Source organism: Patella vulgata, chromosome 5 (genome assembly GCF_932274485.2).
Source record: "Patella vulgata chromosome 5, xgPatVulg1.2, whole genome shotgun sequence".
NCBI classification, from domain to species: domain Eukaryota; kingdom Metazoa; phylum Mollusca; class Gastropoda; family Patellidae; genus Patella; species Patella vulgata.
In genome coordinates, this window is record NC_065883.2 from 4444878 (window position 1) to 4471281 (window position 26404).

General features: G+C 33.8%; 1 protein-coding gene across 1 annotated transcript; it reads left to right on the forward strand.

The window, feature by feature from the left end:
* The first annotated feature begins 517 nt into the window (after nucleotides 1–517).
* LOC130010536 (uncharacterized) lies at nucleotides 518–25512 on the forward strand. Its single transcript, XM_056100887.1, has 8 exons — nucleotides 518–571; nucleotides 20602–20808; nucleotides 21125–21289; nucleotides 21457–21543; nucleotides 23135–23341; nucleotides 23625–23789; nucleotides 25002–25106; nucleotides 25382–25512. The coding sequence occupies exons 1-8, from the start codon at nucleotides 544–546 to the stop codon at nucleotides 25510–25512; spliced, it is 1095 nt and encodes a 364-aa protein (XP_055956862.1). The 5' UTR covers nucleotides 518–543.
* The last annotated feature ends 892 nt before the right edge of the window (nucleotides 25513–26404 follow it).

The following is a 26404-nucleotide window of genomic DNA, read 5'->3' on the forward strand; positions in this document are numbered from 1 at the left end:
ATTTAGGTATAGTGCAAGTATATGTTTATTGACATAGTATAAAAATAATGACATCGCATCAGATAACATTATAGGGCTACGATAAGCTAACATTATATGAGATGTAATATCGCATGATTTCAGCTGTATAGCGAATACAGTGTACATTTTCTTTCCACACCAGCAAATCTCAAGCTTATTTTATAGCGGCATATGACAAAAAAAACACCCAATACGTTCGTCTTCTCTAGTCCTATTTTAAAGAAAAGTAAGACGTTTAACCCCATTTCATTTACGGTCCATTTTTAGATATAGAAGCAAGCTGTCAAATAGCATTTATTACTGTGATTAAAAGGTTCTAAATTATTTTCCACACTTCCGTACCAGTGTTATTATTTTAATATTTTAACAAATCATGGCAATTTATCAGAAAGCAGACAAGCATAACGCATTAGTAAACAGGGTTTAAGATTGGCTGCGTTGTGTGCATAGCTATAAATACCTGTAACAAAGAGAATTATGTTACATATATTAAAAATGGCGACTGCCGAATGGTTTATCATTATGACGGTTGCTGTAATAACCGTATCGGGTAAGTTTAAATATGTTTATATAGAAGATGGTGCGCTAAGGGTTTCACAAAAATAAATGTATTACCTTTGTTTGAATTGTATCCCATTTATCAGGCAGAAGTTGTCCTTCCTGGTATAATTATTATACGAGATCACATTCGAAAAATAACAAGATCGGGCTAATATTTTGACATTGTTGCAATAATTAAATAGCTCTTGGGGGTAAATACGTATGTCTATAAACTGGTCGCAGTCCAAAACAATCTATGTGGATCAAATATGTAACTCATCCCTGTACCGATTTAGTTTTTTATAAGGAGACAAAGGGCGAATCTCAACAGGTAATACCGTCATGTAATAGACTTCCCCTCTCGCTGATAATCGTGTCCAACATAGTAGACTCGAATGGGAGTGTAGGGGGTAAGGAGGTAGGTGGCATTTGGTCCTATTTTGTTCAGTTTTCATGGTTATGTGTCGAATCATGTTACGATAACATGTCAGAAAACACTGACTACCATTGTTTCATATTGATTTTGAATTAATAATTCAGAGAAACTAATCCAGATGATTGATCTTGTCTTGAATATATTTAAATATATAGGTCAATTTGTGCTCACATTTTACATGGTCTATTTTTTAATGCACTTGTTCCACCGTTTCTCCAGCATATTGAGCCCCACCAGGAAACCATTGTCAGGTGAACCTAAAAACTCTCCCACATCAGTGATCAACCCATCATTCACCGAACTCCGCGGCCACTAGATCTGCTGGTGAGGCGGGATTTAAAGCCACAGGCCTGTTGTGTAAGGCACCCTGCCACTTGGGTAGTGTGAACTATTGAAATTGACCTCGGGGATTTTTTTGATTTGATAACGCAACCTAGCTGTGCAATTCATCTGTGTGATTATGACCGCGGAGTCCCAGCAAACGGAAGTTTGGCCTTGCAACTGGAGGACGGCCTGTCGGGCGTTGGCAGCATCAGGTGGTAATACTGCATATTTTGACATTTTGTCTCGAGTGATGAACCCAAGATTATTCGTTCCACTGATGTGTTAAAGATACGTGCAGTAGCTAACTAACAATTACTCACATGTCGACATTATTGTGTAGAGTACAGCATTATCCTTATCTTGGATGGTCACTTCACAATACCTACTTTTAGGAAATTTCATCTGAGGACAACCCCCTGGCAACGTTAATTCTTTGCCCCCCCCCCCACAAGTTTTAAATTTGTTGCAAAACATTATCTCTACCGTCAATTCGGCGTATATCTGCGGAAACTCGACGGGGTCACTGCGTAGTCACTAGGGAGACTATGTTCCATACCTATATATTAATTCCTACCGATGACTGATACAAATGAAGAATAATAAGCGGACATGAAAGTAGAATCTCTAGCGTATATCCAAAAACAATACATTCCGTTGAATCAAGAAGAATTCGATTCCTACCGATGACTGATACAAATGAAGAATAATAAGCGGACATGAAAGTAGAATCTCTAGCGTATATCCAAAAACAATACATTCCGTTGAATCAAGAAGAATTCGAATTGTGGGAGACTGGGAAACCCAACGCGCCATATAGTGACAGCACAGCGAATAGTTTAAAAATATTTTATTGCAAATAATTTACAAAGGGATTAAGACAATTTATAAAAATTATGAACCTTCTCCCAGGGAATAGAGTAATATAATATTATATAATATATGATGGCAGAACAAACATTTAACATACAATAAATACAGCTATATACAATATGTACATATATTTATAACTATTTATCATCTATTTATTGTTTTGATATATAATAGAGTAAATTAGATCATTATCATTTTACTAAATTAAGCATCTGATATAAACTATATATAATCATAAATACCTGTTTATCTAAAGTGATAAATATGAGTGTGTGATTGAGCGGATGTACATTAATCAATAAAGAATTAAAACCAAGTTTATAATTAAAACGTTTTGTGCTGGAACTATAATGTTGAACGGCAAGAAATATTTTCCTGTTTAAAATGTTGGGTAAAACAGGGCTCCCATTTAGTAAGATATTTAATAATTCGTCAGAGGGAAGACTGAAAACGGTCATTATTAAGGCACTAGATGAATGACGGAGTCGGTTATGAATAATTATTAGTTTACGTATGCCAGTGTTTCTATAATGCGGTGTAGAAATAGACTTTTTGAAATTGAGATATGAATTTGCATTCTTTTTATCATTTAATAGTCTATTATATTCAGGAATAGTTTTAGGAAAAAGGGATTGTTTTTTAAGACTCAGTCTACAAAAAGGAATCGGTATGTCATCTTGCTTTCTTAGATTATATGGTATATTATTGATAGGAGGAACTAAATCCAATAAGTATGAGGGACAATGGCCATTTATTATTTTCCAGAGTAAACAAAGTCTGCGGATTTTTCTGCGATCTGATAGTTTGGGCCACCTAGTTTCGAAATATAAAGCTGACCTCGGTGTGTAAATTGTGCATCCTGTGACAATTCTTGCTGCCTTAAGTTGAAGTAATTCTAATTTATAAATATTGAAATTTGCACAGGAATCACAAACTTCAGATGCATATTCTAAAATAGGTCTAATAAAGCATTTATAAAACTTATTTAAGGAGGATTGTGATAAAATATATTTTACGTGTCTTAAATGAAATAATTTTAAAGAGGCTTGTTTTAGCAGGTTATCGATTTGAAAATTCGACTTTGCATCACTTTGAAAAAGTACCCCTAAATGATTATGATAATATGAATTAACTAGAAAGGTTTTATGAAATTTAATGGATAGCAGATGCTTTTGTTTGTAAATATAAGTAAGGATGTTTTTTCAGGATTAAAATTAATCAACCATTTCTTTGACCATGTATACAAGATATCTAGATCTGAATTTAATTTTTTTTCAATGTTCTTGATAGATATATCAGTTGAAATTAGAGATGTGTCGTCTGCAAATAATCTAGACGTGCTTATTAGACCTTTATATATGTCATTTATATAGATAAGAAAAAGTAGCGGACCAAGTACAGAACCTTGTGGGACCCCGATATTGGGAAATCTAACACACGATTGACAGTTTGCAAGTATGACTTGTTTTCTATTTGTTATGCAATTGGAAACTAGCTCCATAATTAGACATTTAATGAAGTAAACCGTTATGTGAGACTTTGTCAAAGGCTTTCGAAATATCACAAAATATTATTGCTGTAATTTGTTTGTTATCTATACATCTCAATAAGTTGGTGTGATGTGGAAAAGCCGGGTAGAAATCCTGATTGAAATTTATATATTAAATTATTATTTAATAGAAAGTCTAAAATATGTTGATAGATAATTCGTTCGAATAGTTTTGAAACACTGTTAAGCAGAGAAATGATTTTTTAAATTCTGTTCCTTTACCTTTTTTTTGCATAGGAAACGCACGCTTACTTACTATCAAATTAAATATCTTACTAAGAGTGAGACATATACTTTGGCAAGTTGATTTTAAAAATAGATTATTAATATTACCAGGTCCATTTGCTTTCGAAGTATTCAATTTTTTAATAAGTGATTTTATTATGTTAGTGGTTTTATTGATTGGCGGACATGTATTATTACATCGAGGCGGAAATTCTGGAAGTTGTACCATATCATTAATAGTAGAAATATAACTAAAATATGTATTAAATATATATCTGCTGTATCTTTAGAATCTGTCATATTAACATTTGATGGGGACTGAAGAGATTGTATATAACGTCGGTGAGATTGTTTGATAAAACTTTTGAGGGTATTCCATCTTCATCGTTTATAGGTGCTACATCATACTGACATTTATGCACCGCCCATGCGTCAAGTGTCTAATAAAAAAAAAAGTTATTCGTATCTTTTTGATCTGATAAGGTTTGAAAAATTTGACATGTTTTTGGAGTTTGATGATTTCTCTAGTATACTGGGGTTTAAATTATTCCAATCTCTAATCGTGTTTGGTATAAAGCTGTGCTTATAGGCATCTGTACGCGCCTAAGGTATGTAGAGTTGTTGGCTATGTTTGTTTCGATTTTTTCTGTTGTTTGATTTGATGTCAGATGTAGGTATGCTTGCCTGGCCATTTAACCCTTTGTGTAGTAAGATGAGCCTATTTTCTCTTCTTCGGTCTTTCAATTGCTTCCAGTTAAGGTCTACCAATATCTGGGTCATCGATCCATCTTCATAATTGTAATTGTTGGTAACAAATCTTGCAGCCCGTTTTGTACTATTTCTAGCTCATTTACTAGGTATGTGCAGTTTGGGTCCCATACCGTTCCGGCATATTCCAAGATGGGTCTTACAAAACTTAGATAAGCAGTTTCTTTTACTTCCCTATTGCAAAAGTATAAATTGCGCCCAAGCATTCATAGAATTTTATTTGCCTTTGATGATATTTCCATAATGTGTTTCTCCCATCTGAGGTCGGATGATATAGTTACTCCCAGGTATTTGATATGCTTAAGGAATACTAACTTTGAATCTTCCAAAATCAATATGATGTTTCCTTTTACGTGTACGTTTCATCATGTTACATTTTACCGGTTGGAATCTCATCCAATAGTCTCGCTGAGAGTTTGTCTTTAATTTTTTTATATTTTCATTAATTGAGTTTTAATATTCTTTTTTTGAATAGTGTTTCATGTTATTAACTTTATTTCTATGTTTTTTGTGGGCAGATAGATGGTCTGTTCGTTTAGATTTTAATGCTTTTTTCTGTCATGGACGCTATTATCTAGATGTGTTTCTGTGAGACATATTATATCGAAATCAGATAGAAAACTTTCTAAAAAATCTAATTTGTGCCGCACGCTTCTAATATTAAGTTGACAAATAGACAAATTATCATGATTGTGAAGATTAAATGGACCTGAATTAGGGTGAATACCTTGAGTCAAGAGAAGGTGGTATAATGATATTAAAGCACTAAGCGTAATAAAATATTCTAGAAACTTTAGAATATGAATTTTATAATAATATTTATCGATTTTTGAGTTGTCATGTAGCAAATACCTATATTTTGTTTAACATAATGTAGGATATTTAAATTAAACACAGTGTTTGAGTTTAAAATATAAAGTTAGCTAATATTTAATAGAAGACAACTATAAAAATATATCAAAACACTCATAGGAAAATAATACATGTAGATGATATGTAAAATAACTACAATTACTTCAAAATAGTAACATTTATAGATATATACATAAGTATGAACATAAGATAAATACATTTATATAGCGTGAACATTGGTGTAACGGTTAGGTTATAGCAAAGTTTAAATGTAAACTTTCTAGAATGAATATATAATCTAGATGATAACAAATAATTTAATCGATAACCTTCACAATTAACGCACGTGTCTTATATGGTTTTCATATTGTGTGGCGCGGTCTTCCTGAATTTACTAGTTGAACCATAGCCGGAAATAAGTTAGAAAACTCATCGTTATGAATTTTCAATAAGATACATCCTAACATTTAAAACATTACCAATACTAAAGCTGTGGGTTAAAACACAATTATGTTAAAAAGGATATTAATTTATTCGATAACCTATATTAACAAAGATAATCGTTGACTATGGACAAGAATTCTTCCTCTGCCAGCATATTTTAGGATGTATTAGTGGAAGTAAAGTTACTTTTGCTTGCGTAGTAAATTTATTTGTACATTTAATATGTTATATAAATGTACTAAGCAGTCAGTCTCAACATGCGCCTTTGTGTAATTTGATAGTTCGTTAAGAAAATAAGTAATGGTTCACATTTAAATAAAACCACAACAACTATAACAAATATGAAACAAATATTTACTTTTTGAATAAGTATGCGAACATTACTTTTCAAAGGGCGACTGTCCGGTCGGTAATTTGACTTTTCAATCCAGTAGTATAACTAAATAATTGGTTAAATGCCAATATTGAATTTGAAGGGACAATCGTTGACGGTGGCGACCCAAGCTGTTTAAAAAGATGACTTCAAAAGGGATCGAACAACATACGTGTCCTGTCCACATGATTGTCTATTGAATTTCGTGTTGATTATTGTGTGCGGTGCGGTCCTCCTGCACTTCCGTTATCGGATCTTAGCAATGTATAAGTTTGAATTACAAACATGTAGATAATAACAACATTATGGTAAACATGAAACAAGATTGACTTTTAATGTCACTTAATCACATGGTTGTAGGTAATTTGACTTTTCAATCCAGTAGTATAACTAATTAATTGGTTAAATGCCAATATTGGATTTTAAAGGGGCAATCTTTGACGGTGGAGACCCAAGCTTTTAAAAAGATGACCTCAAAAGGGATCAAACAACATACGTGTCCTGTCCACATGTTTGTCCTCTGAATTTCGTGTTGATTTTTGTGTGCGGTGCGGTCCTCCTGCACTTCCTTTATTGTATCTTAACAAGATATAAGTTTGAATTAAAACAAAGATGTAGATAATAACAACATTATGGTAAAATGAATCAAGATTGACTTTAAAGGCACTTTATACCTCATGGTGGCGACCTGGACTTTTTTAGGAAAATAACTCTAAAAGAGAATATAAGACAACATATTATCACAGAATGAAATACGATTCTTTATAAATCAATTTTAGCATATAGGTTTGAATTATTACTTTTTAGGTAAGTTGTAGTAGTGGTTGCAGCAATGGGACTGAAGTAACTGGTTAGATAAGTCGACTGTTGACCTGCTTGACGCACTCTCAAAAACAGAGTTTGATTTGTTCTTTGGCTCGATTTGGGACTGTGATGCAGTCGAGTCATGATAACAAGATTCGCCCATGCCTTTGTTTGAGTGAGATCCGCATTACCCTCAAACTGAAGTGATTTGGGTACAGGGTGTGATATATTCTTTAAACCGACATTGTTATCATCGGGGCTTTTTCAATATTCGTGTGATGATAAACTTTGATTATCTTTTTCATTGACCAATTTTACGTAAATAACACCTTCTATAGACCTGGGCCCTGTTTCACAAAAACTTAAATCTCCTTAGAATCTTCTTAAACTAAAATTCCATCCGTTCACAAAACGATTTTAAGCATTTTAGATAAAATCCACTTAAATAAAATAAAACCAAGTACGAACAATCCAAACCATTAGACAAAATTCGAAGTCCTAAAAAAACGGTATAGGCAAAATAGTGTAATCAGCATATGGACTGTTCACCGTGTACAAAATACACGACAAACAGTGGTAACAGGTGTCCGGAAGAGTAAGCTTACCCTGCCTGGCGCCACACCCGCCATAGCTGCATCCAAACTATTAGGCGAAATCTCGGTAAAATAGCGTGATTGGCCAATGGACTATCTGTATGCAAAATGCACGTGATAAAAAGTGTTAACGATGTAGTAGACAGACGTTAGCCAGTTTTGGACACTCGTTTATTAAAAGTACAATTTTAACTATTTATCTGAGTTTTCGTCGTTAGTGTTGGAATAAGCTACAACCCCCAGAAAACAGCACTTCGGCACTACTAATAAATGGAAAGTTAACAATCGGAAAGTCAAAGTCGTCACGTTTATCGTACAATTTAACACTAAGTTTATAGCAATTGTCAAAATCGAGACGCAGATCCAAGTAGGAAGCGTATTGTCACTGTCCAGTAGTGTTTTTAATTTCGAGCTCATCAGGATATATTAATTCTACATAATCACTAAATTTTGGATTATTCAGTGATAAAACATCATCGATATATTGATAAGTGAAATTAAAATGTCTGACTAATCGTTTATTTGATTTTACGAGTGCCTGTATGTAATCGGCTTCGTAGGAATAGAGAAACAAATCCTCTCCAAATTCAACAAAGATATTATCAATTAAAAAATCCAACATCTGAATTATCTTGTTGGCGGTGAATTTATTTTTGGAATCACTATTGTTCTTAACAAAATATGTAGAATTGTAATTTACAACTAAATATTGATATCTAACATTTCCCGATTTAGATGAAAAGACACTGTGAATAATATCTTTTATCCGAGCTTTTAATTTACTATGGGGAATTTTAGTGTACAAAGTAGAAAAGTCAAACGTTTGTATAGATGAGATTGAAGCAAGTGATCTAGATTGTAAACCATCAAGTAATTCTTTGGAATTTTTTAATATCCACATTTGATTAAAACCACTACGAGAGTATATTTTGTCACAGTATTTTTGAATACCCTCTTTCAAGTTAAAATCGTATCTTAACTTAAAATAGTGGCGTGTCACAAAACTATTTTAGGGACAATTTTAACTAAAATCAATTTTAACTTAGGACAGCCGTCACCCTCTCCTAACTTAAAATCACGACATTAACAAACATTGATGAGAGCTACGTTGTGAGATCTATTGCGACATATATAATTGGAATAATGATAATATTGCCAATGGCCCGGGTTATATAATTTAAACATACTATCATTCAGAAAAATAATTTGCATTCAATTTGTTTTCATTGCATGGACAATTAGCTGCAGACCACCCGTTTATTTTATTGTAAGGCAATATAAGCAATTAGATGACGCCCCAAATTAAAACCACATGAACAAAAAACCCCAGTAAACAAAACTCTTTGTTACTATTTTATATATTACCATATGATTCAAGTATAAATTATACTATTTTCAAATTATTAATAGACAACAAAAAAAACTACTAGATTAACGTCAACTAGACACAAACTAGGTCATTTCGGGACTAGCACATGGTTCAATTTTATTTGAATAATTCGCTTGCGCGTAGGGGTCTTCAGTAGTGGGAGGAAACGGGAGGACCTAGAGAAGACGCACGAGGAAACCCCATCATTCCTATAATACTAGATACGCCATATGCAAAGTATTTATTGTTTTGGGGTTATGATGATTTATATAGGAGCCAAGGTTATTTTATATTGGTAAAAATCATTTTAATTTAGGAAGATCGATAGGCATTATCCAATAAGGAGTGTAGCACTTTGGCATTTTCAAATTATTATTGAAAGGGTCCATGGGACTGACACTTCAAATCTAGGCACCGGAACATTGGTTATTTTGTGTATTAGTTTAAAAGTTATGAAATACTTTTAAAATTCGACAATACTTTAGTCTAGATTAATCGTTTGAGTCAGAAATATCACATGTTTGTGACAATTTCTCAATAGTTTCTGTTATCCAAAATACCATTAAACTACGAAATTCAAGCTATTTAGTTTATCGAGTAAATCAAAAAGCAAGGTCACGAAAGCGACACGCATGTTCAAGGCCAACCAACTGATACATTTCAAAACGAATAACACGCAATAAACTTATTTATTTCATCTCTCTACGACTGTCTGGCCATGTGTAGACATTGTTACAACGTATGAAACGTTCCTGATTGGTATTGTAACGGTTAGTTCAACCTTGCAACAGTTTTCAGTTCCGAAGCGTGTATGCTTACACCCTAAGTGCCCTCGCCGGAATTGTGCACTGCGCGAGCGCAAGCAATTTTAACTAAAATCTATTAAAATTGCATATTAAATTACAATCGATCTTCGTGAAACGCATAAAATTTAAAATTTCAGTTTGATTTTAGTTAAAAATCTATTTTAGTGATTTTAGTTTAAGTTTTTTTAAAACAGGGCCCAGGTTTGAGATACGAGGGGTGAGTTTAAAGCGAAAATTTCAAATTTTCTAAGAAAGTCAAAACATAACTATTTCTATGTCTTTTGCTTATCAAATCACTATTATACGATCATGGGCATTATTTCCCACCCTTAAAAATCTATGACACAGGAAATAACACAATTACCTCCCCTGTTGTGCTATTGACAACATGGACAGCCATTTTCCCACGTTGGAATTTGAAGTAGGACTGTTTATGGATACCATCTATTTAAGGCTTTATTTTAATACATTTTAAAAATATAACGTGAAAATTTGCAATTGCAACTTTAAGTTTTTGTGCAACAGCTGAGAGTTTATACGCGTAAGTCCTCCCGGATAGTAATGTTGGATCCCTTCAGGTTTCGTCTATGTTTTATAACGTTAAGTTTGTCCTTTCGAGACATGAATTAAACAATTATTCCTCGGCGTTTTCCGACTTTAAATGGACCAAGACGATGCGCAATATCAATGTGTTCGGAGGGCATTCGAGCACCAATTTTATCAAAAACATCTAATGATTTATTTAATGATTCAGTAAAACTTTCATGCTGATTGTCAGGTAATCCATATATCCGTACACTTAATCTTCTGGTCCATTGTTCTAGATCATTTACCCTTTGTAGTGATAATGCACACTGAAAAAACTCTTGTGTTGGATCTCAACACAAGGACCTTGTGTTAAAAATATTTACACAAGGTTTGTGTTGTTTTGCATTGTTTTAACACAAGTTTGTGTTGTTTTCAATATCTTAACACAAACTTGTTTAGATTTACAAAATCTTGTGTATTTTTTGTTTTTCATATAATTAATGACGTCAAATTTTAAGATAACATTTATTATGTTAATTTGTTATCTGTAATAATGTTATTTTTTTTTAAAACAATCAATATTGTTATTAAGAAAATCTGAATGGAATCTGGTAACTGGCTTATAGCCTATGTAAAACACCTTTTTTTCTGAATTTGAATGTTCAGGAATTCATTCCAAATTTAACTTGATTCCTAGAATATTTGTATTTGTCTAAAACCTTATATTGATTATCACACACGTTAAGTAGATATCGCAATGTTGGGGGTCCGCAATGTTAATTAGATTATTCTGTTATATCATTTGTTTATTTTCAAATCTTGTCCCAGACAAAACACAGACACAGTTGGGTTATTACAATGTCTGCACTTATTAGAGGTTGATTATATTGGCCCAATAAACTTGATACATCAAAGACAATTCTCGGAATATGTGACAACTAAAACAATAGTCTGATATTTTGGTTTTAGAAAATGTCGGAATGGACGTGGAAAAAACTGAGTTAATCTTTTTATTTAATTCTATTGGTTTATTAATCGAACTTGCAAATTTATTGCTTACCTGTAAAAGAACCAATCAAAATAAATTACTCTATAAAAGAAAGTTAGAAATATTTATGACAGGATTTGGCGATTTCACCGTGGAATCGAGCTGATAAGTCAACCGTGTTTTTAAGCGTTGTGATGTATTAATTAAATACATATAGTCCAGCGGCATTGTTAGAACCAACCCCCACAGAGATATTTTTTTCAACAAAGTATGCAGAGAAAACAAGAATATGAGGTTTGTTATATTTTTTTTATCCAATGTTGCCAATTTGTATTGCAAATTTAGAATTAATATTTTTCGGTTCGGTTAAAACCCCTTAACAACTATACACTATTTTTTTATTTGTCGAAGGACGTATATGTTTTGGCGGGCAAACTGGAGATCAAACAATAAATTTCGAGTTATTTGAGATAGGCTAATTCAATATTCTATCATATCCTTCTGTTCATAATTGATTTTCTATGTCCTGAATTGCAATGATTGTTTTGCGCCCTGTTGTTCTCGGGACACCATTTCGAAAATTTTTCAGATTGCAGTATATTTTAGCAATATAATGCAGCGATAGTGCAGTCTAATTGCTTTAAAAGGAAAACTGAATTCAGACAAAGACCAACAATAAAACCAAGGTGATTATTATTCATGTATTTTCTTTATGAAGAGTTCGTTAGCTATTTATAAATGCCCAGTCGTCTATTGTCAAAGTACGAGAAATACTAATTTAAACTTCAAATCAGTTATACTCATGATATAATTTATTCAAATCATACCACCGAAAATTGTATTTATCCAATTGAATAATAAAAACATGACTTTTATTATCTTATTCCTCACGTCAAGAACATGGATAATTGGTAATGGCCCTGTATCACTGCATACGAGATAGTTATATCCAATAATAGAGTGAGAAATCGGGTTTAAAGTTCACCTGAGACAAACTATGCCATATTGGTCGAATCAAGCATCTTCAATAGAAGGCTTGATCTCGCCTTAACTTCACCTGACACAAACTATGCCATACATGTATTAAATTGATCGAATCAAGCATCTTCAATAGAAGGCGTGATCTCGCCTTAACTACGTACATCTTATCAAGCCCTTCACGTAATACGCCGCATATTTTAGCACTAATTTTGGTTGGGTATAAGCCCAGCTTGTGATCCTATCAGATACCTTCGTTAAAAACACCGTTATGATTATCATGTCTCGGGCTTCTAGCTAAAATGTCTACATGTGACAATCGATTTTCAAAGTTCAAGGTTTGATCAATGTCAAGGTTGCTGGAAATCGTGGTTGATAGGCTGCCCCTCCATAAATAAATATCTCGACAATTACACCACAATACTTATATATATATACTAAGCTTTAAATTAGTTTCGCACAATTAGAGTCACTAAATAAACGGTTATGTTGTACTTAATAAGATACGTGCCCTTGTTTTGAAATTAGTCCCACTTAACCAGTCTACCGACCATTCTCCGTCTGATTGACAGGCCGGGATAATCAAGACTACTTTTTTACGAAACATGACAGAAAGCTAGAACAAGAAATTGAATTTACAAATAACGCCCGGTGGGCGACACAGAAATTGTTTTAAGAACTCTGTTAAAGTAAAATGAAACTACTGCTAGTATCATTTTCCTGCCCAACCCGCGTTATTCAGAGATATTATTTGTACTAAACCAAAAGATGCCACTCCTTATGGTCTAGTTAATGATAAAACAATTTAAAAAATAAAACGAGCGTAATTTATAAAGCTGCAGTAATAACCAAAAAGCTAAATATTACTGCTATTCAGAATCGTCAACAATAGATTTTTTTTACGTCTGTTATAGTTATTACAAGTGTTGATAATTTCACGCGCTGTAGCTATTTATAGACACAAAGAGAGTCCGAGACTCGTCTGAAATCAATTAGAGTTACGCCACTGAAGCGTGCACATTCAACGTGTCGAGTACAACTTTTAGTAGGGAAAAGTTTCGGCCACGGGGCACCCTACCTTTGACAAAGGCTGTAAACTTGTCCATTTCTTTTTCTATGGAGGCCGCCATATTTGTTTACAATGTGTTATGTGCCACGACTTCTGATTGTTTACTTCTGTAAACACAACGAGCGCAAAAATTTGGGAATAGTTGAGTATTAAAACAACGGCTAGATGTTGTAAAACTCGCGGTCGTTGCTTCAGGAACATGCGAATCAAGTAGGTCTATGCTAATTTTAATATGTCCTACTCCTAGAATCAAGTCCGACGGTTCCGTTTCCGCCCTCTTTCCGATGATTCTCCTTCTATTATTACCATCTTTGTGTGTTGTGTTATATTAATTCTGCATAAACCTGGATTTGTTGTTGGTGTTTGTTGGATAGGTAATTTCGGGACTAACATTTAAGGTTCAATTTCATTTGAATGAAAATCCACGAGACTTGATAGGCGACCCTTTTCTAAGTCAAATATGTATTTGCATATAAAAAAGGTACAGATTTAAATGTCATTATGGTATTTTAGAATCTCATCATTGGCATAATATATCCCGGTTGAGCTGATGTGACATAAAACTCAATTCCATTTTAGTTTAGTATAGTAAAACTCTGCACGTGCATGCACATGTATGTGCACGATGATGGTGGGTTTGCTTCCGATCTTGGCCGAGAAACTTCACTGGAATTTTGCACATGGTATCTCCCTGTCAGTGGTGCAGGACGACATATATCCAGTTGTTTGAATTCAACAAAAAACTAAGGTTCCATGTACACATTGCTGTGCACGTAAAAGACCCCCTGGCAGTTGGGATTCGATATAAGAGTAGGCCTTAGCGCCACGGTACCGGGCAAAAGTTCCCTTAAAGCACACTATTTGACATATACCCATCTTCATTAGCCAATTCGTAGCAGAGATGCAGGACGTTAAACCCACATTTCATTTTATTTTTTCATCTCATCTTTGACAAAGCAAACCAACACATCACACATAGGCCTATAGTGTAATTAAATTAACACTTTCATTTTTTAACAGTCTAGTCAATTTAAGTCACCTAATACATGGTATGTTTTTTTTTCAGTTAACCACATCGGAAAGATCCAGACAGTTGGAAATAGATATTCTTGTAGAAACTTTTTCTCGCAGACCTTGATAATCAGACAAAGTGTAAGTACCATACAGGAACTGGCTCTATACACTTGGTAATCTAGTTGCCCCCCGCCTTTCGAAGAAAGCAGGGGACTATTAAAATGGGTTTGTCTGTCCGTCTGTCTAATTGAGCTAGAATGTTCAAACTCGGTGAAGGTGTTTTTTAGGTCAATACCTTGATGAGGTTCAAAGATGAGCATTTTCTGCTGAGGGTGAGCAGAGATAAGCAATTTGATTGGTTGATGCTTTGGGACATGATAACTTTAGTTCTAATTTAAGTGAGATTGATGAAACTCAGAATATAGATTCATTATACCATTACCTTGACCAAATTTCATGGTGAGAATTTTCTCCTTAAGCTAAGGAGGGATAAGCAATTTGATTGGCCAAGACTGTGGAACATAACAACTCTGCTTTTAATTGAGGTAGAATGTTTAAACTTGATGCAGATGTTCATTAGGTGAATGTCTTGTCCGAGTTCAATGATTAATATTAGTTCTAATTAAGTGAGAGTGATGAAACTTGGTGTATAGTTTCATTACATCAATACCTTGACTAAGTTCGATAATGAACACTTTCTGCTTAGGGTAAGCAGAGTGATAAGCAATTTGATTGGCTGGGATTTTGGAACAGAATTACTCTCCTTCTAATTGAGGTAAAATGTTCAAACTTAGTGTAGGTGTTGATTAGGTCAATGCCTTGACGGAGGTCGAAGATGGGCATTTTCTGCTTATGTCAAGCAGAGATAAGTAATTTGATTGGTTGATGCTTTGGGACATGATAACTTTAGTTCTAATTTAAGTGAGATTGATGAAACTCAGAATATAGATTCATTATACCATTACCTTGACCAAATTTCATGGTGAGAATTTTCTCCTTAAGCTAAGGAGGGATAAGCAATTTGATTGGCCAAGACTGTGGAACATAACAACTCTGCTTTTAATTGAGGTAGAATGTTTAAACTTGATGCAGATGTTCATTAGGTGAATGTCTTGTCCGAGTTCAATGATTAATATTTCGAGCTAAAGCTAAGCAGGGCTAATCAATTTCATTCGTCTATGCTTTGGGACAAGATAATCGTGATTCTACCTGAATTTTAAGTGATGAAACTGATTGTATAGATTGATTGCTCGATACTTTTGAAAAAAAAAATGTGTCATGTATTTATTTTGGGTTCTCGACGGGGGACATAGCCTCCCTTATGGCTTGTTTTTCTTCTTATGGCGATGCCTAGTATTCTGCTATTTCAAGTGTAGGGAATCTAGATTTGGAGACACAATACATGTTTGGTCTGGGTAATAGCTGCCCTCTATTATTTGACTTTAATCCCAAATTTCAAGACATTTGTTCTAACTTCTGACGCATTTGAGCATAATAATGCACCTGGGTCTGTAACTGGACAAAACATTGAATGTTTTATGCAAAGCTGTAACAAAATAGAGACTCAGTCTCAATGTGGCAAAATAAATTGTTTATTTATACATTGTGACGTTTGGAATGCTGACAGAAAAAGTTAATTCCAATACTAATAAAATTGTGTTATATATTGACAACCCCTGCATAAGTTATAAAATGATGGAATTCATTCCTTATTTTTCAGAATCTTGAAAGGGTATATGATGTATGATAACAACGAGAGAACCCAACCACACCTTTTGAATATTACACCATCAATTTAATTCTGGAAAAGAATGCATTTGACCCATTTTTTTTTTCATTTTTTTGTGTTTAATGTTAAATATATCCGAACACAATTATATTTTAATTCTCTCCAGGAATTTGTGTATAATATAGAAGGTAGAATTTGGTCGGAAATCTAATAGACATTTCTAAAAACAAAATGTAGATCAAATATTACAGAATTACAAAAAAACCTTTACATTGCTTATGAGATCAAATAGGTTTTAATATCTTAGTTTTCTGTGGTATTAATTCTGCCCTACAACCTACTCTTATATCAAATATCAAATATTTCAACTGTCAAGGGTTCTTTTAATGGAACCCAGTGGGGGAGGCGAATGGTTAACACGCGCACATTGGATCAGAACGTCTGTCATTGAGTCAAATAATTTAATTGTCACAGGTTCTTTAAAGTGAACGCAGTGGGGGTGGTTTTGATCCGGGCTTGTACCCAATTGACCCAGCTTGTGTCGAGTGAACGCTTAACCTCATTTCTCGCTCCCTCTTTAAAATGCATGGCAATGTGTATATGAGACCTAGGTTTATTGTCCTATCCGAACGACTATATATTGTCCCTATTCCATGTCCTACACTACTTACATGGGGGAACTATACTGGGAAATCCAGTTGAAATTTCTCGGCCAAAGCCTTATACTCACTGTGCCCCCCCCCCCCCCCGCTTATGACTTGTAATTGTATATAAATATTTTGTACATATTATTTAATATTTGCCATTTCCTCTGATATTTTTATATTTTAATCCTGTAATCTTGATGCTTTGCTTCTTTTACGTACAAAATATTCATTTTTTTTTGTATTTCTTTTTAATGAGGAAAGGGTTCTACATCATTTTATTACTCCTGCAAAATAGTGCATTTTTCTTTTGTTAGTTTTCTGTGTAAGCTACTTATTTCTAGATGCCCCACAAATCACTTGTAACATGACTTTGTAGTACATTTCAATTTTTAAAAATTCAATTTAGTGCATAAATTATCTTATTAGAGCTTGGTTTGGATGTTATTAAATTTAGATATATTTGAATTATATATTTTCGGGTGTGGGGTAGGGATACTGTGTACATGTCTTTATATTTTCAGTACTTGTTTTAGGGTAAAGAAAAATTTAAATACCTATTTTATATTTTGTGATGGGGGGGGGGGGATTTTGTCATTATATAACACAATTTTATTAATATTATTTCTATTTTTCTGTTAACATTCCAAATATCTATTTAGTTTTGATTTGGTGGTATTAATTTATTTTTTCCTGTAATTTTATGAATAAATAATAATTTAACAAAAATAATTATTGATACCTCATTTATCAAACTTTACAGGTTAAACATAGCAAAAGGAGGGGTGCTGAATGGGAAAGGTTGCTATACTTGATAAAAATTGGGGGGAAATACAATACAAGTTTTTGTTGATGGTTATACACAAGTTTCAGAAATTTCAACACAAGTTTCAGAAATTTCAACACATGTTTCGTAAATTTCAACACAAGTTATAGAAATTTCAACACAAGTATTGTGTAGATTTTCACACAAGTTTCAACAATTTTAACAAAAGTTTTGTGTTGTTTCGAATTGTGGGAGACTGGGAAACCCAACGTGCCATATAGTGACAGCACAGCGAATCATAACTCGGATTCAAATTTTTCAAAAATATGGATTTGGTACAATGATAGGCCTCTCTTCAATGACAAACTTTTTGAGAGCACGACTTTTTAGCATGAACATGTTCCAAGGTTACTTAAAATAGCTCTGACCCCATCCCTTGAAGATTCAGCCCAACGCTGTTGGACTGTATTATATGACGCGGCATTGTAGTCACCTCCCGTGTATTTCGCGTCATTTTAAAATCGCTTTGTTGTCAGAAATGTCAAATGCGGATACATGTACTTTACCATGATACTGCGTTCGGTTTTCTCAAATTTAAGAGTAAATGAGAGGATCATGCTTTTTGACAGCTATATATAGGAATTATATCACATTGATTTCATGTTTTGCATGTCAAACACACGCCAAGATACGTTTCTAGCAACATAAGCAGATTAGCTGAGTTTGGGACACCACTCGTATTACACAGATATTGAGACGGTCATTAGGGTTTTGGGATTCACGACTTCTAGATGAATTGTATATGAACTGGATAAAGAGCTAACAGCTCGCGCTATACTAGTAAAAAAAATAGACGATGAAAAGGGAATATATTAGAAATTTCAGTCAAATTGCTTTATTCTGAACGAAGTCATGAATGGGTGTAGTTTTGATAAGAATATAGCGTAGTCTCGATTTTCGTTGCTAACATTGTCACGAAAATAAACAAAATTTCGATTATCCATTGAACTTATTAAATAGCGTCAGTGTCCGATAAAAATCACCACCATCCGAGTATCTAGATAGTTAATTGTTACTTAGCAAATGAATAAATGTCTCATTAACATTTTAGTCGAAACGAAAGACCCGCAATAGGCAGATTTAGCTCTTCCGAGATGTTTTGCATTTATGAGAAAAAAATAACAACAGTATAACACAGTTTCCTTCAACTTTAGGTAATTTACACCCAAATACACCGTATAGATGAGTAATTTTATATAAAATATTTTGGTTCCATACAACGGGAACTGTCAATTGGCCCAAAATACTAATCAGAATTTCTTTAATATAGGATTATTCTTGATCTGATGTTGTGGGACAATCCACGACTACTTCGATGAAATGTTATTTTCTTTGTAAATTTAGGTCTGATTTGCCATACTTTAGATATCGAATCGAAAATAAGGCATTACCAATTGTCATTGCGCTAACTGAATTTTACAGAGATATTACATTGTTTAAAACTATGAGATATTACAGTTCTATTTTTACATATATAATTACAGACATATTAAGTATATTTATATTTAATAACAAGTATATTTATATTTAATAACAAGTATATTTATATTTAATAACAAGTATTTCTGTATAAAAGTCTTACTAACAGACTTAGTACACGGATCTAATAAAAGATGAGTAATATAAAAATAAATCTATCAGTAGGGAAAAGGTGTGGAGGAGGTTCTAAAGATCTGTTAATTCTTAAACAAAAATTGCCATATATTTCTATATAGTTCCGGAGATATTTCTATCTCCAGTTTAGAATGTTCTGTTAAGAAGCTTTCATGTTTATTTATATTTAGTGTTCCTTTTCATAAGCTAGCCCGATGTATATAGACCTTTTTAAAAATAACTACATGATTAATGAAGACACTTATATTTATCTTTGTATCTAAAAACAGTATTAAAACGATTCCGTATTATTAGTGAGAATGAACATGAATATATCAAAAAGAGGTGTCCCACAGTTTCTATATTAGAATCGCCGGAGGTACATAGTGTATTATTTACTTTTTTAGTTTTGAATAATTTATCATTTGCGAATATAATCCTATGGAAATATGTGTATATAAAGCATCTCAGTTTTTTTACTAAGACAAAGTATTTATTATTTTTTAATGTATTTTCTACGTTTAGATCGCTTAACTCAATATCTACAAAGTGTTCCCACTTCTCAGTGATTTTTGGTCTGCTAAACTTCGCATTTATCCGACTGTCATTATTTTGAATTAAAGTTTTAACTAGTCTTTATAAATACTATTTATATCTTCAAAGGGAGTTTTGTTACAATTAAACTTTTCATGTACTCTGAGCTTTCAACTTCACAGAAGTCCTTAACATACCTGAAGATACATTTATTATTCCATTTAAGATAATTTTGTGCATCTTCATAATATGTATTATCTATCTTCTATATTTTGTCAACGTTATTCACATCAGTATCGAATATCTTGCTTGGTATCTTTTGACTGCAACATAATTCCAAATGCAGGTTTGCTGCTTGTGTCGGGTGTGTTTCATTAAATAGTTAAATCCTAATTTCAAAGAAGGAATGTGGTCGCTGTTTCAGAAATGGAATGGGTTTTAACTAACCGGGATAATGAGCGAGACAAAATGGGTATAACGACCACAAATTGGGTCATTTTGGGACTAACACAGTGCACCTATTTCAGTAATTTGCTAGGAGTCTTTCCTACTTGAAAGAAAACGGAGAACACTAAAGGTTTGGAGGGCGACCTACCTCTTGTTAGGTGCAAGCATGGGATCGAAACTACCCATCATGAAACCGTCAACCAAAATAAACCACCATTGGATACGCCGGCAGTTTATCATGCGAAACAGAATTAATTACCCCGTTTCGTATTTTCAGGTGAACCAGATCCATGTTTAACATCATCTATATGGACTGATGGAGATGGTAGAAGTATTAATTGTCATGTAAATTATGATAAATGTGACAGATATATGGAACCAGGATGGCATCGTGTTCAATCAGAATCTGGTCAAAATCTCACCATGCCCACTTTTCCTGTACCAGTATATAGTTGTGGTACCAAGTATCCTATATGGTTAAAAGGTAAGATTATTATAAATGTACAAAGGGCGATAATTACAGATTTTTAAAATCATCATGCCAAAATCATGTATTGTAGATAATACCGTTTTCTTTACACTGAAATGCTGTACTAACGAAAGAATTAGATTGACATACAGTGCATTTCTGTACTATTGAAAGATTTCAATTGGACATAGAACCGAGAAAACAATTATTGGTTATATTTATTCAATTTTGATTTAGAATACCGAGTTTGTATTGTAATATTTGTCACTGTGCAAAGCAAACCATCCATGTCTGCCAGATTGTTTTGTATTATATATCTATATATTTATAGGAGATCATCCAAGTTTATCAGATGATATTGTTGACCGTGTTGCTTGTGTAACATCTTTATCCTCGACCTGTCACGTCTCCTACCAAATAAGGATCAAGAATTGTCAAGATTTTATGGCTTATTACCTGGTAAAAGCTAAAGGATGCAACGAACGATATTGTTTTGGTACGGTGATGGTTATTATATATTTTCTGCGATTTGTTTAGGAAACAGTGCTGTATATGGTTAATAGATTAATTAAATCACTAGGGACAGCTACTTCACTAGTTTCAATTCAACCTACGTGGTAGCAATCCATAACAAGTGTCTAAAATGTGTAATTATTTTACAAGGTAATGCTGAAAGCTGTCCACAGCCAACAACCCAGGTACCAACTTCACTTTCTACAGAAGTCCAAGTTACAGACACGGGAGTTACAGGTAAATGGAGTTCATTGTATTATTTGCTTCTTTAGTTATCCAAATGCCAACATTCTTCTAGAATTTATGGGTGAAAGGGGTGCAACATAACACTGAAGAGTTGGTCCCCTCCTAGAAGCAGTCGGATACATCGATTAATCGTGATGGGTCTCTTAATTCAGAATATAACGGAACTAGGTTGATCGTTAAGAAATGGGCAACAGATCCTAACAGATGTTTGTCTAGAATGAAATGCTGCCCATGCGCCACATTTTAACGTAATTGGGAGTCACGATGTCTCAGTGAGTACATAGCTTACTAACACGGAAGTCCGAGGTTCGATCCCTTTTTTATCAAGAATTTCCCATCGGTATTGCTCAGCGTGGCGGGACCTAGTTATGATTCATGTGCAACAATTTCCTCGATTGGTAATTCAACCTGTTTATAAAATTATATAATTTCGATTTCAAATTCTCACCAAGTGGTGAATGTCTTGATTAGGATTGAAACTATGAAACCTGAATTATGCTTTTACTGAATTATGCCATTGTTGGAATTGTTTTATCAATACAGGAATCACTAAAAATTAAATGAACTATTGTGGGAAAATGTATCGACCATCTTTGTAACGTTACAAAATGTTTGAGATGTAGCGAAAATGTCACCAACCAACCACGTTAAACCGGGAGTTGGGTGGCCGAATCGTTAACGCGTGCATGTTTGACAATAAAGTCTGTCATTGAGTCAAGCGGCGTGGTTTCGATTCCCTCTTGTGCGTGACACGGACTTGGATCGCCTTCTAATCTCGTCGGTTTTTTCCGGGTCCTCTGGTTTCCCCCACTTCTAAAGACGGTACGGGCTAGCGAATGTTAACTATATGTTAATACCGAAATGACCTAGTATGTGTCGAATGGACGTTAAATGTAGGGGGGGGGGGCAAAACCCATTTACAAACATATGTCAAATAGGGATTCAATGTGGAAATGTCATCCCTGGTACCAAATGTGGTTCTAATCAGCCATTAAGTAGCTATAAATCTGGTTCATGATAGGTGTACCGGAACCATAGTCGGTCTATCTGCGATGCTTCAATCTACGATTTCTTGCCAATGGGTCCCTTTTCATTTATAACCTTATCTCAAAGCCCGTGATGGTCCAGAGGAATCGTGATGGTAGAGTATCGCCTGTGCCCAGAGAAAAATTAGATGTGTTTTTATCGCCTAATCTACACGATTCTTAGACTTCACCGCAGGTTTTAAGAAGTGAAAATCTTTTAGTGTTTATTCATCGTGCACACTTTTAATATTCCCGATCATAATGATATTGGGAATAGGTAATTGGATCAATGTTGACATGTCTGTGAAAGGTCCAACCCCGTCATTGTTGCGTTTAATATTTTATATCTCGAAAGATTCGATAGCATAAGAATATTTTAAATAGTCAATTTCCTTATACATCTCCACACAGAGACAAAGGTATCGCAACACCCCTGTCTGCCAGGAGTTGGTTAGATATGCTAGCTAGTGTACGTTCTGGGATGAATGAGCTGAACTGTAGGATTTCCTACTTACCTGTCTCAGCCATTGCTGTGTTGACCTGTTTCGTATTTCCAGGTGAACCAGACCCGTGTTTAACATCATCAGTATGGAATGACGGAGATGGTAGAAGTATTAATTGTCATGTGAATTATGATAAATGTGACAGATATATGGAACCAGGATGGTATCGTGTTCAATCAGAATCTGGTGAAAATCTCACCATGCCCACTTCTCCTGTACCAGTATATAGTTGTGGTACCAAGTATCCTATATGGTTAAATGGTAAGATTATTATAAATATATAAAGGGCGATCGTGATATAGATTTCTAAAATCATCTTGCCAAAATTATTTATTGGAGATAAACCGTTTTCTTTACAGTGAATTACTGTGCTATAGAAAGAATTCACTTCAAATGGACATATAACCAAGAAAACAAATTATTGGTTATATTTATTCAATTTTGATTTAGAATACCGAGTTTCTATTGTAATATTTGTTAATGTGCAAAGCAAACCATCCATGTCTGTCAGATTCTAGTGTATTTTACATCTATATATTTATAGGAGATCATCCAAGTTTATCAGATGATATTGTTGACCGTGTTGCATGTGTAACTTATTACAACTCGACCTGTCATGCCTCCTACCAAATAAGGATCAAGAATTGTCAAGATTTTATGGCTTATTACCTGGTAAAAGCTAAAGGATGCAACGAACGATATTGTTTTGGTACGGTGATGATTATTATATATTCTCTGAGATTTGTTTAGAAAACAGTGCTGTATATGGTTAATAGATTAATTAAACCAATAGAGACATGTAATTCACCATCTAATTAAAAGGCGATGGGGATTATAATATCACAGATAATTAGACTCGGTTACGAAGCCACAGAATATTCGCCGTCGTATGCTTTAGATTCATATTTCAAACGTATTTAAACTTTTACCATTCTCAAATACTTATTCGTTCGGTTGTAATATGTTAGTTATTGCTGAAATTCCTTCAATACTATAGAAAGAACAATACAATATGTGTTTGAAATAGGAAATAGAGTTATTTGTGGGTGGGACGATTTACTCAATATTACCCCAATACTAATGTATTACTTTAATTAATTCGCGGAAAATATACTTCAAATGCCGTTACAGAGTTCTCACTACTACAGTTGGCTTTCTCTGTTACATAAAACAATTAAATAATAACACAATACTACCAAATACTAATAAAATACTACCAAATATTGTCAAATAACAAAATAATATCGTCAATCAATATCATTTCTGCAACCAATTATCGACAATTTGCAGAAAATTATTAACGCCATGTCATGCCGTTGTATTCATTCAGATCAATAAGTTTATAAAATTACATAAATGAAAGTCCAAAGATTTTAATTTGAATAAACAATAGCGAATGAATTTGTGAAGGATTTTTTTAAATTAAGGGAATGAGATGATTAAATCAACCACAGCAGTTTCATATTTGCGAATAACGAACACCGAGCCAGTTTATTGAATACCGAACAATAAACTAGCTCGTTATTCACGAATACCGAACAACGAGCTACAAGCTAACTTCACGTCGCTAATAACGTTACAGACCCAGATATGACATGAGTAAATATGGTTATCTATGTACGATATATAAAATATAAGGAAATTGTTAGAGCTGGAGTGGACTGCAAATGCGCCTGTGAGTATGGTTGGCTCATGGATGCTTAAAGAAGTTAATGTTTTCAAGTAGTTTGGGGTCCACTTTACGTTGTTGTTGATCGTTGTTGATGGATGGGTAAGCCGGTTTTGTACTTCGGATATATTGTAGAAAGCACCATCGCATTCAGTTTTTCAAATATTTTTCAAGAAACCAAGATCGGAGGCATCCGTCCCTGTCTTAAGGGCATGCTTTGACATTTACATCACCAGTGCATTTCTTTTGTAGGAGACACCTATGAATGTAAGACAACGCCAAAATCAACAACATGGCCTATAACAACAAATACTGGTCCATTCGATGAATCAGCTACCTTTCGGGGTTCATACAAAGGTAAATATTTGCCGTCTAGCATTGACACTGTATCATCGATAGATGATTTGGATAGGATACAAGATAGTTTAACACCCACACTTGACACAGACTATCATTTCGAGACCAATAGGGTGTAATCTAATTTTAATATGTCGCTTGCGCTTTGGGGTCTTTAGATGTGAGGAAAAACCGATGGACCAAACTTCTTATCACGAACGATCAGGAGGATATCGAAACCATACCGCTTGACGGACCTTATGATCGTTAACCCAACAATATGTTTACTATTTCAGTTAGACCAGACCCTGTGCTGTATATTGCAATGGCTGTTGTGGTGATATTCCTAATCGGTTTTGCTGTGGCCATTTTGCTATACATCAAAAAGTGCAGGTACGTACTATGTATTTTTTATTCATATTCATGAAATCTTCGCTCTGGTCACAGTGTGTCGAGGGATCAAAGAATATTTATAAATATTAAACTTGTTTGTAAAACGGAGGTATTCGTCAGCGAAGCCGATAAACATTCAAGATTGTAATATATATATATATCACTAAACTAATGCTAAACACAGGCCCAGATATTGTTACGTGTAAGTAGCTGGGATTTCTAAGACGCTTAGACTTAGAGAAAAAAACATTTCCCCTCTATTTGAGACCCATCTGTAGAACAGTAATCTTTTTAGTCTATAGCCCAATACATTATGGCCGGGTAACAATAAATGTTTGTAATTCATTGGTTTTCTCGAAAAAAAACCAGTGCTACATGTACCCTCTCCGCCCCTGGAAAAAGGTAGAAAAACAATAAATACAAGAATATTTTTTTCTATTGCATATTATATTACAGCCAATGTTACAATTAAAAATTACAAATTAAAAAAGAAACTCTGTTTATATTTTTTCTACTTACAGGTCAAAAAATAAGGTGCATGTTCAAAAACAACTGTATAAAATATAATTCCTTTAAATGGCCTCTCTATTTACTTGAATATGTGATATCGAAGTTTTGCTGTTATATATAGACGTTGCTGCTATATATAGTGTGCTTTTGATGTTTATGCTTTTATGCTTAAAATATATTTATGAAATTATTGGAAGCTTTGATCTAGCTGTGGTTTCGAAAAACCTATATATTGCCATAGACTAGACCTTACTGATAGTTTTTATCCCACGTTTGGCGTGCAAAAGTTACATTTCCACCTCGCCTTCGAAACGAAATTGCATATTCAACTAACCTTAACCCTAACCCTGCACGTAACAGAAGAAGTTACCTCGCATTACACTCATACTAATACCTATAAAAGTAAATTTACCATA